The sequence below is a fragment of the Scyliorhinus torazame genome, chromosome 9 (assembly GCF_047496885.1).
Source record: "Scyliorhinus torazame isolate Kashiwa2021f chromosome 9, sScyTor2.1, whole genome shotgun sequence".
NCBI lineage: Eukaryota > Metazoa > Chordata > Chondrichthyes > Carcharhiniformes > Scyliorhinidae > Scyliorhinus > Scyliorhinus torazame.
Window position 1 is genome coordinate 248,706,608 of NC_092715.1, and position 21,149 is coordinate 248,727,756.

The 21,149-nt window shown below is 45.1% G+C and overlaps 1 protein-coding gene across 1 annotated transcript in view; it reads left to right on the top strand.

Moving 5' to 3' along the window:
• dnah6 (dynein, axonemal, heavy chain 6) overlaps positions 1-21,149 on the top strand; it is a 522,203-nt gene that overhangs the window by 397,368 nt on the left and 103,686 nt on the right. The window contains exons 66-69 of the mRNA XM_072517256.1: positions 2,597-2,685; positions 4,898-5,044; positions 6,133-6,271; positions 10,316-10,435. Of these exons, the coding sequence (XP_072373357.1) occupies positions 2,597-2,685; positions 4,898-5,044; positions 6,133-6,271; positions 10,316-10,435 (495 nt within the window). The remainder of the gene's footprint in view (positions 1-2,596; positions 2,686-4,897; positions 5,045-6,132; positions 6,272-10,315; positions 10,436-21,149) is intronic.

Genomic DNA, 21,149 nt, shown 5'->3' on the forward strand with positions numbered 1-21,149 from the left:
CCTAAGACCTCTGCAGTGCTCCAAGACTATAAAACCTCACCTTGGACACAGCCTTTATTGAAACCCGCCTCTTTGCCGCTAAATGCAGCAAAATCATTCCCGACAGTGCCAAATCCCATTCCACACTCCACTTACAGTTCTGGTAAACACAACGGGACAGATTTTCACAGAGTTGCCAAGACTCAAAGATCCTTTAAATTAAAGTTTTTTAAATGACGGCGCGACCAAGATGCATTAGTCTTGCCCCAATTTCCAATAGATCCAATGGGGGTGGGCCGTTATTCACACAGGAGGGAAACCAAAATTCAGCAGGGATATTTGAATTTAAGGCTAAGTTGAAACAGACACCATTTTGACTTTTGCAAAATATTAATATGCAGTATGGGAGTCACAAATTGATGGGGTAGATCTAAATGTTCTTGAGGAGTGGACAAAGTCTGCATTACTGTCATGATCTGAAGTTTTTTTTAATGTCCTGCTCTTTAAACTTAAAAAACACAAACTATAGCTATTAGTAGGAGTACCCCATCTCAGCAGGAGATTTCTGAGCTCAGAGTTTGATTGACAGTTTAAAGAGGCTATTAAATGATTAACTGTCTTTGATGTAGCAAGTGAATTGGTGTGTGTTTTCATAACAGATTAACCACTTGAGGAGATTTTAAAGCTTTGAATGGGTTTGATGTTTGGGTGTTGTTTCACTACCAAGTGGGTAAGAGTGAGAGGTGTGTTAGATTTTTGAAACATGATCTTCACATGGCTCTTGAGATCTATCCATAGTGAATACTATGAGAGTGGTGATAGAGGTGATATAGAGGATATGAGGGGCCATGAGAAATGAATGGGGGGGCGTGGTGTGGGGCGGCTAGTGGTCTCGGATCATGAAGAGTGAGGGTTTGAGGGCCTGTGTGTTTCTGCAACAGTTGGATCAAAATCCCAGAGAACCAAGTCTGAATTTTTTAACCAGCCAGCCTTGACCTCACTCTGCTTCTGGGGAAGGTAGGCCTCACTCCAATCCATACCCAACTCTTTGAAGCAAAAGCCACACATATCAGCATTCTTATTATCAAGGTGGGTCCAGTGAGTTGGGAAATTTTCCAGCTCGAACTTGCCTATCTTGGTGGCCAAAATCCGGTCCTGGTTTTGGAGCGCTGCTAAACCCAAGGACACCCGTCCACTGTAAAGTACTGCTAAAATTCAGGACTGTGGGCTCAGTGTTCACAGGGCTCTGGAGTCATCTTTTATGCTGCTCAACTCTCAGATGCATTTGCCCATGTCTGAAATGAATCAACTGCCAGTTATACAACACCCCATCCTGCCCCCATTGATATTTATTTCTATTACTTCAATATGTCGTATGAATAACAGTTGAGGACTCTGGGTCTGTACTTGTTGGAGTTTAGAAGGATGAGGGGGATCTTAATGAAACTTACAGGATATTGCCAGGCCTGGATAGAGTGGATGTGGAGAGGATGTTTCGACTTGTAGGAAAAACTAGAACTAGAGGACACCATCTCAGACTAAAGGGACGCTCCTTTAAAACAAAGATGAGGAGGAATTTCTTCAGCCAGAGGGTGGTGAATCTGTGGAACTCTTTGCCGCAGAAGGCTGTGGAGGCCAATTCACTGAGTGTCTTTGAGACAAGGATAGATAGGTTCCTGAGTAATAAGGGGATCAGGGATTATGGGGAGAAGGCAGGAGAATGGGGATGAGAAAAATATCAGCCATGATTGAATGGCAGAGCGGACTCGATGGGCCGAGTGGCCTAATTCTGCTCCTATGTCTTATGGTCTGATATTACGAAGAGAGGCATATGCTGGGCAACTGTTGTTACACCACCTGGTTAGTACAACTGCCGAAGATAATTTGTGCCTCAGTGTAATAACATGAAGCCCATTAATTTACAATGCATTTCCTGGACAGCATGGTAGCACAATGGCTGGCACGGTCGGTTACTTCACAGCACCATGGACCCGGGTTTGATTCCCAGCTTGGATCATGGGCTGTGCGGAGTCTGCACATTCTCCCCTGCATGGGTTTCCTCTGGGTGCTCCAGTTTCCTCCCACAAGTTCCGAAAGACGTGCTTGTTAGGTGAATTGAACATTCTTAATTCTCCCTCAGTGTAGCCGAACAGTTGCCGGACGAAGTGTGGCGACGAGGGGATTTTCACAGTAACTTCATTGCAGTGTTAATGTAAGACTACTTGTGACAATAAAGATTAGTGTTATTATTATGAAGCAGGCATCTCTGGGGAAGCAGGGTCCACTAATTTACCAACATGGGGGGCTGGGATGAAGCGTTTAATAGAATTACACAGTGACACCTGTGTTTTGCAAACACCGGGGCAGAGCCTTGAAGTTTGGCACTATTTGCAGTGATGTGTTTTCTCAGGTTTAGCTATTATTTTTCCTTTATGTCTTCCTGTATAAGAAGAACAATTTGCAAAAGTCAAAAATTAGCCCATGACAAAAAGGATGAAGGTATCCTCCACTGCTTTGGCAATTGCAGTGTTTTTAGAAGCCAACATGCACAATGTTTTATTTCTTACTGTTTGCAAAGATAGAACTTAGCCCATGATTGAAAAATGTGTTTCCCTAGATGCTATTATTCATGAGAACTTCAGACTGTTCCTGAGCTCCATGCCGGCCAACACCTTTCCTGTGACAGTTTTGCAAAACTCCGTCAAGGTAATGCTGTCAGAAATTTCCAGGACCTGTACTGTTTTATGGAGTCTTAGAATTATAGAATGGTTACAGTCCAGAAGGAAGCCATTTGTCCCATTGCGTCTCTGCCAACTCTCGCGGAAGAACAATTCACCACATCCCAATCACGCGCCTTCTCCCTGTGGTTCGGTAAATATTCCCAGTTCAGGCCTTTATCCATATCCCATTTGAAAGCCATGATTGAATCTGCCTTCACCACAATCTCAGGCAGCGTATTTCAGATCACTCACTGTATTTCATTCCACATCTGCACACGGCATATTATAGTGGAAAATATAAATGCATAGATTAGAGCAGGTTTGGATTATTAAATGCTGTTCTGGTAATAGAGCCACTTTTCACATCCACAGGCACTTATCTGTTACCTGACATTTTATTTGCTGTGGCAATAAAGGAAAATTACTGTTGCATTAAGCTTAAGGTTATAATTCCCAGTGAATTGGTCAGCATTTCGCTGGTTGTTTTTGGACCACTAGGTGGGGCATCTCACCACAAATAAAATATAAAAATAGTATGGATCCCCATGTAGAATTCACAACAGTAATAACAAATTGTTTTTATGTAGTGCCTTCAGTATTGCAAAATATCTCAAGTCGCTTCACAGGATTGTTTTTGAAGATGGTTGACACCAAGCCACAACAGGAGAGATTTGGAAAGATGACCAAAAGAGTGATTAAAGAAATAGGTTTTTTGGAATGTCCTAAAGGAGGAAGGAGTGACAGAGAGTTGGAGAGGTTTAGGAAGGGAATTTCAGACCATAGGGTCATGTCAGGCAAAGGCACAGCCCCCCCAGTGCTGGTGCGACTAAACTGAGGTACTCAAGAGGCCAGCAATAGAGGACCACAGATATAGGATCATTGGACCATCTCAGAGTTGTATGGCGAGAGAAGAATACAGCAGAAGGGAGGGACGAGGCCTCATGGCCAGATTAGAAAAAAGAAACAATAATTTAAAGAGGAGACATTGCCTAACCAAGAACCAGTATCGGTCAGAGAGCACAGGTGAACAGAACTTGATGTGAGTAAGGCAACGGACAAATAATTTTGGATGACTTTAAGATTATCGAGGGTAGAAAGTGGGAGGCTGGGAAGAAGTACACTGGAATAGTCGAGCTGAGACTAAAGGCATGGATGAGGTTTTCAGCAGAAATTAAGCTGTGGCTGGTGTGTGCGGAGGTAGGTAATGTTATAACGGGGCAAATAGGCAATCTTTTTGATGCTGCAGATATCTGGTTGGAACGTCGCCTTGACACCAAGGCTGGTTCAACCCGACACTGTCACTCGGGAGAAGGATGGAGTCGATGGTTCAGGAATGGAGTATTTTGCAAGGACTGAAGGCGATGGCTTTAGTCTTCCAAATGTTTCCTTGGAGGAGATTTCTACTCGTCCTATACTGGAAGTCAGACAACCAGTGCAACAGTTTAGGGACAGTGGAGGGGTTGAAAGAGGTATTAGTGAGGTAGAAACAGACATGTTTCTGGATGATGTTGCTGAAGGACATCGTGCAGATGAAAAGCAAGGATAGATCCTGGAGAACACCAGAGATAACAGTGTTAGGATGAGAAGAGAAACCACCATTGCAGGTGATCCTCTGACCACAACTGGATAGATAAGGACCAAACCAGTCCAATGCAGCCCCACCTTGCTGGACGAAGTTAAAGAGGTGTTAGAGGAGGATGGTTGATCAACTTTGTCAAAGGCTGCAGACAACAAATGAGTTGTCATTTGTAACTTTGGTAAGAGCTATTTTGGTACTGTGATTTTGTTTTGTGTGTGTGTGCGTGTGCAGGGGAGGGATAGGGGTGGATTCAAACATTGTCTTCCTGAAAAGATTGGGATGGAAGCAACAATATGTTGTTGGGCTTTGCAGAGCAATGGGAGGTTGGAAATGCGGTGGTAATTTGCAAAGATGGAGCGGTTCAGGGGTTGATTTCTTTGAGGAGGGCAGTGATGATGATTGAATTGAAGGAGAAGTGGATGGTACCTGAGGTGAGAGAACCATTAACAGTAATAGTTGATCTGGTGGACAGGAAGGGAACCAAATTTAAAAAAATATATATATTGTATTTTCTGCAGAGAAATAGCTTGGTTCACAGAATTTTAAATGTATTTCAAGCGGGCATTCATGATTTCTGTAGAATGAAGCAAAAAAATGAGTAGAAAATATTCTCCTTCAGGTCACCAATGAACCTCCAAAGGGACTCCGTGCAAATATCCGACGAGCTTTCACAGAGATTACACCCTCTTTCTTTGAGGAGAATGCCTTGGGCAGGAAGTGGAGGAAGCTAATCTTTGGCGTTTGTTTCTTCCATGCCGTGATTCAGGTAAGCCGAGTTTAATTGACAAGCAGTAACTGGAATGTACGCTCCAAGAATCAGCATTCCTCGTCCTGAACTTGTGCAAAACTCGTTGGTTGCACTGCTCCTGTTGAATGGTGGTGAATGGGTTGAGAAGCGAAAAATCAGTTTTCTTCATACCTGGAATATTATTGGGAACACATAAAAATACTGAAGATTCTCTTCACTTAAACATAGACAAAGCAATTTTGAGGTCAGCAATCCACCAAGGGTGCACTCAGGAGTAAGTATTGGGATGTACCTGCCTGGGAAATCTAATGCTTACACAACCAAAGTTTGTGGAGTCGGTGAAGACCTTAAAATCATTGTATGAACGGTGAGGAAAGAGAGTTACATCTTGCTTCTGCCGGAGACCACATACATTGATGCAAGTTGCCAGTTGTCCTGCCACCCCATCTGACAGCACCAGAAACCTCTCTGCTCTGCCCCAACACGAGGGACCTAGAATTTCAGTGACAATAAGCATTTAGTATTGGAGGCTCTGCACAGGAGGCATCAGGGGTCTCCAAATGTAAACATGCTTTACCAACTGCTGATAATCTGTCAGCCTTCTGTTAGTTCAGGCAAATAGGAACTCGCACTGGTATTCCAACTGGTCAAACAGATCGCAAATTACCTCCCTGTAAAATATTGCTGGTGTTTTCGAGGTTTCACCATGTTAGAGACCATTTATGCAATAAGCAGCCATTCAGAATGTAAAGCTTGATAAGCAAAAGCTCTTGACTTTTCCATCTTCCCATTTTATCAACAAACGTATAAAAAGATTAACAAGTACACATTCATATGCTGTACAAATATGACCAATGGGTTCACATGCCCAACAACTGTCTTTCAGCCACTTTTGTTTACAAGCTAAACAAAAACACCTTTACCCACATTTCAAAAGCAAGATTATTTTACATTGAAGTTATTCAATAAGAACGGTTCGATGTTTATGCTTGCTATTATGACCTGGTTTAAACTTTGTGGCAAAATATGATTGAAGAATAGTTTGAATACTCTGTTAATAAGATGCCTCTTTGTGCGTGGTGTGAAGTTGTGATGTGTTACTTCAGGAAAGGAAGAAGTTTGGTCCACTGGGTTGGAACATCTGTTATGAGTTCAGTGATAGTGATCGAGAATGTGCTCTTCTCAATTTGAACCTCTACTGTCAAGCAGGAAATGTTCCATGGGATGCTTTAGTTTACATTACTGGTAAGCCCCCATACTTTACTTTTGTTGTGTGAATATGAGCTTAAAATAAGCATTGTGCAAAGATTGAAATGTATTTTTACCATATGCATAGAGTTATTCATGGTACTTAACAATAGAAAGAAAAACAGAAAACACTGTGAAACACTCAGCAGCACGGACAGCATCTGTGGAGAGAGAAACAGTTATTATTCTATTGTGGTGATGTTCTATGAACTGAACACAGGAGACTTAGGAACAGGTTAGGATCATTTTATTCTTCCAGCATGCAGGAAGACTATCTCTGAGAGACCTCCGAAACAGCACTCTGTCAAGCCTCAGATTTCCACTATATTTATACACTATCTATCACATATACAGAACATTTTAATTGTGTCTACATACAGGTTTACATTAATCGGATCTCCTTTTTCCAGGTACAGAATCCACTCAACTGGACGTTATTGATATTTTCCCTCATCTCCCAGAGGCTAACTTAATCTGTTCTGACTCCATGTGTGTCCTCCTGCTGTTCTGATCTGTTTTGACTCAATGCTTGTCTTTCTGCCATTCAGGCCCTCAAGGAACATAAGGTTCATTAGGCAACTCATCCTATTGATATAGACCCCTGGGGTGTAAAGGTTCACTGGTGTAAGTTTTCCTGTCCACGTAAGCATTCAACTAGTGGTGTCTCAGTCTGGGATGTTAGTTACAATGCCTTTTAGTAAATCTATTTCTTTTGATTTTCCCTAAGAATTCCATGGTGTGATGACCCTTCAACAGAATGGATTGAAGGGTTCTGATGAGGGATCATCAACCTGAAAGGTTAATTCTGTTTCTCTCTACAAAGGTGCTATCTGGCCTGCTGAGTGTGGTCCATCATTTTATGTTTCTATTTCAGATTTCCAGCAATTCAGCTGCCACATTGGCATCCAATCAACAATGGGAAATATTTCCCAAGTATGTCCTGTCCACAAAAGGCAGGGCAAATCCAGTCTGGCCAATTATTAGCACCCAATCATCAGCAAAATGGTGCAAGATGTGATCATCAGTTTTATCAAGTGGCACTTAGTTAGCAATAAGCTGCTCACCAATCAGTTTGGAGTCCGTCAAGGCAACTCTGCTCCAGACCTCGCCTATGTCTAAACATGGACAAAAGTGCTGAGGTGAAAGTGACCGCACTTGACATCAATGCAGCATTTGACCAAGTGTAGCATCAAGGAGACCAGCAAGATTAAAACCAGTGGGATTCAAAAGGAAAGCTCTCCACTGGTTGGAGCCATATCTGGCAAAAAGCAAGGTGGTTGTCACTGTTGGACGGCACTCATCTGAACTCCAGTGCTATAGGAGTTCATCAAGGTCTTGTCCTAGGTCCAGCCATTTGCAGTTGCTTCTATAATGACCTTTCCTCCAACATAAGGTCAGAAGTGAGAATGCTTGCTGTGATTGCACAGTGCTCAGCACCATTCGTAACTCTTCAGATACTGAAGGAGAAGTAACATTTGTGCCAAACAAGTATCAAGCAAGAGGGAATCTGACCATCTCTCCTTGACTTTCAACAATAATACTATCACTGAATCCCCAATATCAACATCTTGGGGGTTTACCATTAACTAGAACCTGAACTGGACCAGCCATATAAATACTGTAGCAACAAGAGCAGGTCAAAGACTGTGAATTCTGCAGCAAGTGACTCACCTCTTGACTCCCCAAAGCCTGTTCACCATCTATAAGGCACAAGTCAATAGTATGATGGAATTCTCTCCATTTGCCTGGATGAATGCAGCTCCAACAGTATTCAAGCAGCTCGATATCATCTATGACAAAGCAAGCCACTTGACCGGCACCCCATCTACCACTCCAAATGGCTATTTGCTCCACCAGTGGCACAGGACTGTATACCATTTCCAAGGTGAACTGCAGCAACTGATCAATGCTCCTTCGACAGCACCTTCTAAACTTGCGAGAAAGACAAAGACATCATGCACACCGGAACACCACCGCCTGAAAATTCCCCTCTGACCTCGATGCCGTTCTGACTTGGAGCGATACCGCTCCTTGACTATTGCTGGGTCAAAAGACTGGAACTTCCTTCCAAACAGCACTGTGCGTCAGTACCTACAGCACATGGTCTGTAGCAGCTCATGAAGCAGGTCACAACCATTCTCTGATGGGGTTAGGGATCAGCCACAAAAACTGTCCTTGCCACTGACGTTAACATCCTATAAATGAATGAAAAAAACAAATGATGATATTATGGTTTTGTTCTAGTGTTTTACAGTACACTGTTTGCCTCCGATGAGAGTCAGACTCGCTTCCTCAGAAAGGATCCGAATGTAATGATCGAAGCAGTAATTGTTTGTTTTATGAGCACTCCAGTTTGTATACACTTTCTTAGATCATAGTGCAATACTCGGGCTGTTTAGCACAAGGCTAAATCGCTGGCTTTGAAAGCAGACCGAGGCAGGCCAGCCGCACGGTTCGATTCCCGTAACAGCCTCCCCGAACAGGCGCCGGAATGTGGCGACTAGGGGCTTTTCACAGGGCTCTTCACATTTGAAGCCTACATGTGACAATAAGCGATTTTCATTTCATTTCATTTCATTTCATACAGGTGCATTTTCCGGCCTAGCTACCACTGTGCTGGGAGCCTAAAATTCCACCCATACATTCTGGGTCTAACACAGTTCCCCAATACTTATACAATAATACTTTGGTTAATGCTCAATTTTTGTGGTTGGTTGATTGGAGCAGAATAAAGTTCTGTCAAGCTCTTTTACTGACCTTCAAATTGCACTACTATTTCCTGGATAACAAACAGACATCATTATCCGTTAAGCTAAATTTGTTTTGTTGATATTCATCCAATCATCCATTTGAATCTTAGTCACTGAGTGTTGCTATCAGAACTTTCTGTCCTTTTTTAAAAGAAGAATATGAAAGAATGTTGAGGCAATTTTTTCTGAGTATCTTTTAACTCACTGTTGTCAACAGCATGAAGGCAATGGAGAAAATATTGCCACATATATTTAAATGCTGTTTGATATGCAACGGTGACAGTTGTTTCTCTGCGTTAGAATATAGGGACATAAGAAATAGGAGCAACAAAGACCTTTAAGCCCATCCAACCTGCACCACCATCAATAGCATTATGGTTGCTCTGATTGTGGCTTCAACTACACTTCCCTCTCTGCTCCCATGACCCTTGACTCCCTTGTTGCGCAAAAATCTCTCATTCAATCTTGAATATATTCGGTGATCCAACGTCCACTGTTCATTGGGGTGGAGAATTCCCAAGATTATTAACCGTGTGAGAGAAGAAATCCTCTCTCATCTTTGTTCTAAATGGGAAACCCCTTATTTTAAACTGTGCCCCCGGTTCTAGATTCCCCTATGGAGGGAAACGTTTTCTCAGCATCTATCTTGTCAAGTCCTCTGAGAATTCCATTTCGAATCATAGAATTTACAGTGGGTCTGCACCAGTCCTTGGAAAGAACTCCCTACTTTAGCCCACCCCTCTACCCTAACCCAGTAACCTAACCTTTTGGACACGAAGGGGCAATTTTAGCATGGCCAATCCACCTAACCTGCCCACCTTTGGACTGTGGGAGGAAACCTGAGCACCCGGAGAAAACCCACGCAGAGATGAGGAGAAAGTGCAAACTCCTCACAGACAGTCATCTGAGGCTGGAATTGAACCCGGGTCCCTGAAAGCTGTGAGGCAGAGTGCTAACCACTGTGCCACTGTACCACCCATATGTTTCAATAACATCAAATTTTATTTGTCCAAACTCCAGTGAATGCAGGGCAAAGCTGCTCAAAGACAGCCCTTCATCCCAGGAATCAGCCTCTTGTACCTCCTCTGAACTGCCTCCAATGCCTTTTGGGGATACAAACACACCATATCTACTAGTTCATTTCTATTCGCCCCAGTTGTTACATCCTGCAGCACTCCAAGGAATCTGGAACACACAGCGATGGATTATGATAGGGTACACTCATTTTTTGAGCTTTATTTGGAGTGAATGCATGGTCATAACATTTATTTGCTTTAATTATACTGTATAGGTGAGATCACCTATGGAGGTCGAGTTACAGATGCTTGGGACCAAAGATGTCTTCGCACCATCTTAAAGCGATTCTTCTCACCTGGTATCTTGGCAGATGGATATAAGTTTTCAGCATCAGGCAAGTGAAGATTCATTCTAATGATGCAGATTCTTCATTTTTAACAGTTTTCTGGAAACATTTATTTTTAACCATTTATTTTTCACAAAATCTGCTTAGTCAGCTTTAAAAAAATTATTGATCAAGGTAGTCGGGGTATTGGGCGCAATTTAACTGGACAAAAACAGAGTCCAGTTTTGGGAACATTTAGGGGCCTCTTTCTACACCTGCTGCAGAGAATGACACCGCTGTTGAACGGGATTTTGCTTTTTTTTTTAGCCTTGGCGAGGAACGGCCCACTGAGGCCACACTTACTTCATTTCCTGTACTAGCGAGCTCAACTCGCCAATGCAGGAAGAATATTCGTGGATCGGGGCATCTTTCCTTCGACCCCCTCAGCCACCATGCTGCCTGCCTCTGGACCCCCCCCCCACTATACCCAACTTAGTGCTAGGGTGAAAGTGCCAAGGGTGCTTGGGTGGAAGTGCCAAGGTGCCAAGCTGGATGTACCAAGGTGTCCTGGAGTGCCAGGGTCCCACCATACCCAGAGCCAAACCACCCGTGGGTCACTAAAGGTCTGGGAGACCCCCCCCCCCCAGGCCCCTCCCCCTGGGGTGCTGTTACCGCCTGGTCCACGTTTTTGGAAACCACTTCTAAAAACTGTGTCATGATGAGGTCTCCCAGGCAAGGCCGTTAATTCCCGTGCGCCAGGAGAATCCAGTGCAGACATATTTTAATGAGCCTAATGGCGCGCTTAAATATCTTAACCTGGATCTCACCCAACATGGGCGACATCCAGTTTGCAACGCCTTGCAGGTCTTGTAAAATCTCGCAAGGCATTTCGAGCATCGCAAATCTCGCGCGAGGCCTCTCCCAAGATTCATCAGCCTTGACACGTCACCAAATCTGGAGTGACAAGGTCATTAAAATGCGCTCTTTGTCACTTGACTGGTGATCCAGAGACCCAAGGTAATACTCTGGGTACCGGGTTCGAATCCCACCAGGGCACATTATGGAAATTGAATCCAATAAATATCTGGAAATAAAAGTTGAACGATAACAATGAACATGGATAACAATGAAAGCATTGCCGATTGTCGTTGAAAAATAAATGGTTCACTAATGTCCATAATGTCCTGTTCTGGCCGACATGTGACTCCAGATCCACAACAATGTGGTTGACTCACAAAGATTGTATCAAAACCGCTACAAAGTCAATAAGAAGGAAAGGAATCAGAGAATCAGCTAGCATTGGCCGAGTCACTGGAAATAACAACGGCAAACCTCAGCCCTGTCATCCCGGCAAAGTCCTCCTGACTAACATTTGGGGGCTTGTGCCAGAATTGGGAGAGCTGTCTCATAGATTGGTCAAGCAACAGCCTGACACAATCATTCTCTTAGAAACATAATGTCCCAGACACCACTGTCACCAACCCTGAGTATGTCCTGTCCCACTGGCAGAGCAGACCCAGCAGAGGTGGTGGCACAGTGATATACAGTCAGGAGGGAGTTGCCCTGGGAGTCCTCAGCATCAACTCCGGACCCTTCAGGTTAAACATGGCAAGGAAACCTCCTGATAATTAGCACGTACCAGCCACCATCAGCTGATGAATCTGTAGTCTTCCATGTTGAACACCATTTGGAAGAAGCACTGAGTGGGACAAGGGCACAGAATGCATTTTGGATAGGAGACTTCAATGTCCATCACCAAGAGTGGCTCAGTAGCATCACTATTGACCGAGCTGGCCAAGTTTTAAAGGACATAGCTGCTATACTAGGCCTGCGACAGGTGGTGAGGAACCAACAATAGGGAAAAACATACTAGACCTCATCCTCACCAACCTGCCTGCTGCAGATGCATTTCCATGATGGTATCGGCAGGAGTGACCGCCGCACAGTCCATGTGGAGACGAAGACCCGTCTTCACATTGAGGATACCCTCCATCGTGTTATGTGGCAGTACCACCGTGCTAAATGGGATAGATTCAGAACAGATCCAGCAACTCAAGAATGGGCATCCATGAGGCGTTGTGGGTCATCAGCAGCAGCAAAATTGTACTTGGTCACAATCTGTAACCTCATGACCCATCATATCTCCCACTCTACCATCACCACCATGCCAAGGATTCAACACTGGTTCAATGAAGAGTGTTGGAGCAGCATCAGGCATACAAAAATAATCAACTGTCAACCTAATGTTGCTATCTTTATTTGGTTCTAAATATGGTGGTCAATATGGTCGCCTTCTTTAATCCTAATTATGTTTGCTTTAGAGTCGCCAGGTATCTCTCAATACCGCCACAAGGTTCAAACCCGCTAACTGATCAAAGAGCCAATACACCAGTTAGTTAATTCAAAGTCAATACTATTTATGTACACACACAGTAAGATCTACACATGCGCAAAATACTACAGACTAAACTATCTCTAACGCTAACGCCTAGACTTAGCTTCGGGTGCCCACTCAGTCAGAGGAACAATGGCCGTTGTTCGGATCTGAGGTTGTTGGGTTCGAAGAGGTACAGGAGAACAGCCAAGGTCGTCCGTCTGGTGGCGAGCATTGACCCTGGACCCACCTGCCTCTGATGCAGCTGGTGGATGGGTCTCTCCGCCTTGAGAGCCGAGTCCAAGAGAGCGATTCTCTCTCGGGGCCTTCTTCTTATACCCTAAGGGGTTTTGCGCGCTTTTGGGCGGACCTTGAACTTGGCCCCAATTAATTGGGCCGTATCTTGGTCACTCGTATTGATCTTGACCAATAAAGGGGTGGGTGCCCTGATGGCTGGGCGGGTCCTATGTGGCTGTTGGCCTTGCTTTGTTTACACTTTCGGCTTGGGGAACTGGCGCCGCAATGTCTGGAGCTAGATCGGTTGCTTGAATGTCTTTCCTTTGTTCCCAGAGATGGGCCATCAATATGCTAATTGACCTACAATTTCTGTCCCGTCTGGGAGCTGTTTCTTCAATATGCATACAGGCTCTGTGCCTGCTTGCTTTCTTAGCATTGTCCATAGTTCCCTACATTCATTGCGAGCATCCATTTTGTACTCTGGAAGTGGCCATCCCAGATGGCCACACTCCCTCCTTGTGATCCTCAATGTGAAGAGTGAAGGATCAAATTACTGCATCTTCTTTGTTCTTCTCCTAAGTCGGGCACCCATAAGCAAGGACAGGCACTACACTACTCTGTCCTATGGATTGAAACTTTTACCTAAATTACTTTATGTACACACATCATTATAAAATTCTATGGGGTGCAATGACATTCAGGCATGCATTACAAAATAAAAAAACTGGAACCTCTAACTGTCCTTAACTAAACTATCCTTAATCGATCAAAAGAATTTACAACATTTTAAACTTTACAATAGGAGCAACACAGGTTTCTCTGGCTTGGCAGTCAAGCACAGAGTTTTACATTTCTTTTATGAGAACAACAAACACACAAGAAAACGGATGTACTTTAATTCACTTAAAGGGGTTGAGGGTTTGTTGAAGTCCGAAAATAGGGGATCTGAATGTGTATACCGGAGTGCGGGAGGCTTTCCTCCGCCATTTCCTGAGTCTTAGGGTCTGAACGACACTGCAGAGTATCGCAATTACAAATAGTGCTTCCACAACATAGGACAGGGAATACCAAGTTATGAACTTATCACACTAGGTCTGTGTATCGGTTACTATCTCAGGGTGTAGTGTATGGATGGGGTGGGAAACATTCACGGCCTGTGTGGTAGGGGTCAGGGGGTTAGCATCCGTGCGCAACTGGAGGGATCCCGCTAAGATCCAACTGTAGAGCATGATGGTTGTCTTCATCTTTTCTTCTTCTTTCGTCTTCTTGAGGCTTCTGTGGTTCCGGAGTTCTATGGACACAAGCATAATTTCTGTTATCTTGTTTAAGATCTCATATATCTGTCTGTCCTTTATTACCAATGACCCATTATAATTGGTCACCATCTGTGACTCCCTCATTTTTTTTTTAAAAACCAAATATTTGGGACAAGACATCCGAGAAAAATACTGACACAGCGCGAGCCATCTCGCAGCCTGTGCAATCTAGCATCCCAGTGTTTGAGGATGTAAATAGCATTTGGAAGCAACCTAAGGGTCGCCGTAAACAAACAGATAAGTTTTGAACTAAAAGTGCCAAATGGGGCGCGTATGGGCTGTGGCGGGGCAAGAATGGGTGGAATCCCCGGGTAGGACGGTGACCAGTGCCATTTGTGCTCTACCCGAGCGTAGCTGAACAGATGGGGGTCCTCAGGCAGGGCGGGGATTAGTGCCGTTACTCCACTGCCTGAGTGACCGGGCAAGAACGGTAAGAATTTGTGATTGTCGTGGGGGTTGACTTTTGTGGCTACCTTCAAAACACAAGGGTAGCTATGATCGGTTGTCTGCGGGCAAACTAGTTCCTTTAACTGCCAGTGGGCGTTAAAAGAATGGTGGCGTGGGGCCATGAAAAACTTGAAGTGGACAAACAACATTCAACATTTACAGTAACAAACATTTCACGTAACACACAAACATAACAAAAATCATGCAGGTTCCATCAGAAAGAAGGATACCGTAAATCACATTTGGCTTGGGGTGTAACTAGCTTATGGAATCAGTGTAGTGTGACCGAAGAAGAGTGGAAGGAGGAGAGAAACAAAAATGAAGTAGCATTGCTGAGGTGTCCCTGCCATGAGAAGTGGTGGGTAAGCGCTCACAGTTTGCATGGGGCAGCTGGGACCTTGCAGCTGCTGTGAGTGGTGTTCTCCTTCATATCTGGGGGCTATTCTGGCTGGTGGTGGGGGTCTCCTGCAATCTCGGGCAAAGTGTCCTGACTGCCCACAGTTGTAACATGACCCCTGGGGCACGTAAGGTGGAGCAGGCTCTCTGGTGCATTGTTTCCTTGGGTATGGTTCCCTGGGTGGGGGTTGGGCTGTTGGTGTCGTTGCTGGTTCGGGGGCGCTTGACATTCTCGGGCGTAATGTCCTAATTGTCCGCAATTCTAACATTCTTGGGATATAGGCTGCCGTGGGCTGTTTCTTCCCTAATTTACTCATGTGGGGTTCTGGAGCGTCCTAAATGGATGCATGTCTACCTGCTCTTCCTCCGCTTTACCATAAGCTGTTGTACCTTGAATGGACTGTTCCCAAGAGCGGGACAATCTTTTCAAAACCCATTTCTCGTTGTGGGCCTCGTCTGAGGGGTCGTAATTTGCGCAAGCTCTCTGTCCTGCCTCTGTTGCATGAGAGACTAGGATGCGGGTCCATTTGGCCATATTAGCTGGGGACAAATAGACGCGGGCTAACTCTCCAAACACCGCTGTAAAATGTATCCACAAGCGTCCAGCAAACGCTGTGAGGTTCTCTGTCTTCTTTTGCCTACACTTGTTTAGGCCCTCTACGGGATCTTCTTTGTTATAGCCGATCGCATCTAGGATCGCTGTAAGCATTTCTTGGAGTGTGCCTCCTCCTACATTTTGTGGGTCGGGAAGGGCTGCCACGACTGAAGGGTCGAGGCTCAAAACTGTGAGCTTCACTTGCTCCTTTTCATCCAGGCCGTACATGGTCGCCTGCTGTTTTACCCTTGCAAAGAACTGGTGGGGGTCCGATGTGGGTAGGAACGGTGTTATTTTATCACACACGGCCCGTAATTGGGTGACGGTTAACGGGGTAGTGTATAGGAAATCTGGGTCTCCTTCTGCTCTGGTCCTGCGCTGTGTGGTTACAGGGTTCATAGGGGTGTGTTCTGCCTGTGCAGTCGGGGGTTGGGATCTGTCCTGTGTGCATGTGCCATGCACATATCTGTGGGCAGTCTCATTTAACTCCTGCCAATCAGGGCCATTTTCTTGGTCTAATTGGGTCCAAACATGCTCTGAAACCCATTCTGAACAGAAAGCAGAGATTGCAATTCTGCAATTTGCTTCTGGCACTTTGTGTGATCTACCGAGCTCTGCCTTTGTTCCGTCGTGGAAGTGTGGCGTGCTCGTAGGGCTGCTTTTAAGTCGTTACACTGTTTCTGCAACTGCTCAACTTGTTGTTCTGTTTCCTGTCTTACCAACACCGTTCGTTGCATGTCTTGGTAGGCTTTGTCATATTGGGACTGAAAGCTGCTCAAAAGAGCGAGATAAGATTGGTGTGCCCGCTTGGCATCCGCCATCTCCTTGTCCCTCGCCGCTAACTGCTCTCTCAGTTCCCTGTTCTCTCTCTCATATCTACTCACATCTCCTTCGCTACTCTTGTCTCTCTCCTCAATCTCCCTACGGAGCGTTCTAACGACCTCCTCTGTGGCTCGCAATTGTGCCAAGCAGGACACGATTGCCATCGGCTTGCGAGGTTTCCCTAAGCTCTTCCTATGGATCTCTGTCAGGTTCTCCCACCAAGTATGGCCTATACTTCCAGGACCTGTTTCATCATTCGCGCAGAATTCACTCCAAAGGGGCCAACCTTTCCCTTTGAGGTACTTTCTGATCTCCTCTTCCCATACTGGACACTGTATGAATTCTTGGGGGTTCATAAGGCATTCCATTGCCTTTATTGCCATTTTTCTCACTATCTCCGGGGTCTCTAACAAATTGGGAACAGGGGGTGATAAAGTGGTGATGTAAACACGGGTACGGCTTACGCTAATTTCCAGCCTACAAAACCCCAGACAGTTTTAATCAAACAAAATCCCTCAGGTTTACCTTATATCCCTGTTTGTATGCATGCAAATAACACACATCCGAATCTTGGAGATTTGATCAGACCACTCCTAGGTCGAGTCCCGTCAGATATCGCCAGTAAATGTTTCTTCAATATGCATACAGGCTCTGTGCCTGCTTGCTTTCTTAGCATTGTCCATAGTTCCCTACATTCATTGCGTGCATCCATTTTGTACTCTGGAAGTGGCCATCCCAGATGGCCACACTAGGGAGGCTACAACAGAGGACTACTTGCATGCCAAACAACATAAGCAGCAAATAATAGACAGAGCTAAGCGATCCCACAGCCAACAGGTCAGATCTAAACTCTGCAGTCCTGCCACATCCAGCCGTGGTAGATAAATAAACAACTCACGAGAGTGGAGGCTCCACAAATATCCGCATCCTCAATGATGGAGGAGCCCAGCACATCCGTGCAAAAGACAAGGCTGAAGCATTCGCAACAATCTTCAGCCAGAAGCGCCAAGTCTTGTTCTCTTCCAGAAGTCCGCAGCATCACAGATGCAAGTTTTCAGCCAATTTGATTCACTCCACATGATATCAAGAAACAGCTAAAGGCACTGGATACTGCAAAGGCTATGGGCCCTGACAATATTCCTGCAATAGTATTGAAGACTGGTGCTCCAGAACTTGCCACGCACCCCCTAGCCAAACTTCTTATGCAGCTACAATGCTGGTATCTACCTGGCAAAGTGGAAAATTGCCCTGGTATGCCCTGTACACACAAACAGGACAAATCCAAACTGACTGATTATCGCCCTGGTCTACTCTCAATCATCAGTAAAGAGATGGAATGGATTATCAACAGTGCTATCAAGTAGCACTTACTTAGCAATAACTTTCTGACTGCCGTTCTGTTTGGATTCCGTCAGAGTCACTCAGCTCCTGACCTCATTACGGCCTTGGGTCAAATATGGGCAAAAGAACTTAACTCCAGAGGTGGGATGAGAGTGACTGTCCTTGGCATCAAGGTAGCTTTTGATTGAGTATGGCATCAAGCAGCCTTAGCAAAACTGGAGTCAGTGGGAATCAGAGGAAAGCTCTCCACTGGTTGGAGTCATACCTAGCACAAAGGAAGATGGTTGTGGTGGTTGGAGGTTAGTAATCCAGCCATCTCAGTCCCGGGTCATCACTGCAGGAGTTCCTCAGGGTATCGTACTAGGCCCAACCATCTTCAGATGCTTTATTAATGACATTCCAAGGTCAGATGTGGGGACGTTCAATGATGATTGCACAATGTTCGGCATCATTCACGGTTCCTCAGGCACTGAAGCAGTCCACCTGCAAATGGAGCAAGACCTGGACAATATCCAGGCTTGGGGTGACAAATGGAAAGTAACATTCACGCCACACAAGCGGCATCTCCAATAAGAGAGAATCAAACCATTGCCCCTTGACATCCAGTGACATTACGATTACTGAATCCTCACAGTCAACATCCTGGGGGTTACCATTGAACAGAAACTGAGCTGGACTCACCATATACTAGTGGGACTCCCAGAGCAGATCAAAGTCTAGGAATCCTGCAGTGAGTAACTCACCTCCTGACTCCCCAAAGCCTGTCCACCATCTACAAGGCACAAGTCAGGAGTGTGGTGAAATACTCCTCACTTACCTGGATGACTGCAGCTCCAACAATATTCAAGAAGCTGGATGCCATCCAGGGCAAAGCAGCTCGCTTGATTGGCATCCCTTCCAAAAACATTCACTCCTCCATCACCGATGCACAGTAGCAACATTGTGTGCCATCTACAAAATAAACTGCAGGAATTTTCTAATGTTCCGTAGGCAGCACCTTCACACCCACGACCAGTACTATCTAGAAGGATAAGGGCAGCAGATACATGGGAACACCACCATAAGAAAATTCCCCTTCAAGTTACTCACCACCCTGACTTGGAAATATATTGCCGTTCCTTCACTGTCGCTGGGTCACAATCCTGACACTCCCTCCCAATAGCGCTGTGGGTGTACCTACACCTCATGGACTGCAGCGGTTCAAGAATGGAACTCGCCACCACCTTGTCAGGGGCAATTGGTGATGGGCAACATCGCCAGTGAAGCCTGTGTACGGTAAAAATGAATTTGAAAAAATGTGGCTGGAATTGCTCAACAGAGAATCGGCATTGACCTGGTGGGCTGAATGGCAGCCTCCATTGCTGTTATGACTCTGTGATCATAGGCCCAATATATTATTAAGTTATGCATTTACCAGATTATAAACATAACTATTTAAAATGCTGTGACCTAAACAAAACTTTTCTCTCTTGAGATTAGTAGCACTTTGGGATTTACTTCCTATTGTGTTGGATTGTGAGTGTTGCTGGCAAGGCCAGCTTTTTTTGTCCATCTCTAATTGTCCTCAAGAAGAGGGCGATGAGTCGCCTTCTTGAACCGAGGCAGCACACCCAGAGTACTGTTAGAAAGGCAATTCTAGGTTTTTGAATGACTTGTAATGAAAGTTGTCGGTGGAGGGATTCACGTGTGTCTCACCAAAGCTGGTCCTGCAGAATCTCCCACCTTAATCTTACCTAATTCTTGTCCTGCTAGGTGACTGTCATCCGTTTGAATGGTGTTGGTGGAGGAGCCTTGGCGAGTTGCTCGACAAAGTAACCATAGAATATCACATAATAGTTAAACCAATGGCATTGGTACCTGTTTTGAACTTCTCTAAATATCATACAAATTTGACTGGAGTCTAATTGGCTCTGCAATATCAGTATTAAGCTCATAACTAATCATTTACATACATACGGACATATTAGGTTGGCTGTCGTATAATTGCCTTTTGAATGTGGGACATTGGTCCCACAGAAATTGGCCTGCATCTCTGAAGTGGGAGCAATGCCATCCAGTTCTACCCCAATGTGATTGGCAGTCCATGGCTGAATACGTTTTAGTTTTCTTTGAAACCAATGGAATAGATGCAATTTCGGGAACTAATGGAAGGTGACAAGATGCTCAACCCAATATTGGGTCAGACCATTATCTGATAAGCAGGCGTCAAGATTTTTGAAATTTGCAAGTCAGCAAACTTGGTGCAAGAAAAGGTGTCTGAAATGAAGGTAAAGATGGAAATGCAGACATTCTGCTGGAAAGGAGATGCGGAGAGATGAGCTCAGCAGCTTCACAAACAAAGCAAGCCATGGAGAATGAGAACATGTGTGATGTCCAACAAACAGTGGGCAAAGTTTTACACTCACTCAAGGGTGGATTGGCAGGCAGGCGGGGATGTAAAATTAGATGGGATGTCTTGGGTGCCTGCTCTAAACCCCAACACAATTTTATGTGTGATGGAAGAGGCATTGGATTGCCCTTCCATCCTTCGACTAATTGAGGTGCTTAAGTGGCCAATTATTTAGCAAGTAAGGGCTTCATGCCCCGCAGCACTTTTTACCTCCAGAGTGACCACAGCCAAGTTTGAAGATCACCAGTCGATTCCTCAGACTATTAGAGGGAAAGTGAGGGAGATTCTGGGTTCATTCCTTCACGGTCCCCTGGTTCCATCAGAGATTCCTTCCCTCGAGGCCTGGTCCCCATCTGGTTCTCATCAACTCCCCCCCCCCAACCTCCAGCCCTAACCAACCTCGCTCCGTTCGCTGGAGCCACCTAAGCTGGCCATGCAGAATCTCCCACCAACTAATAATAATAATAACAATAATTGCTTATTGTCACGAGTAGGCTTCAATGATGTTACTGTGAAAAGCCCCTAGTCACCACATTCCGGCGCCTGTTCGGGGAGGCCGGTACAGGAATTGAACCCGCGCTGCTGGCCTTGTTCTGCATTACAAGCCAGCTGTTTAGCCCACTGTGCTAAACCAGCCCCATTACCTCCCTTTTCCAGTTGGCTGCACTGACCATAGTACCCAATGGTGCACTGAAGACCAGAGAGCTGCTGGTCATTTGATTGTCGGACAGCTCTCAAAAATGAGACTTCTTCCCAAGATGGGGACAAAATCTCTATCTGAGGCAATTAATGCCCCGCCAAGCATTAAATGGCAGTCGGGAAACCTGCTGGAGCAGGGGCAGGCTCGCCATCAACTTTTTCACGAG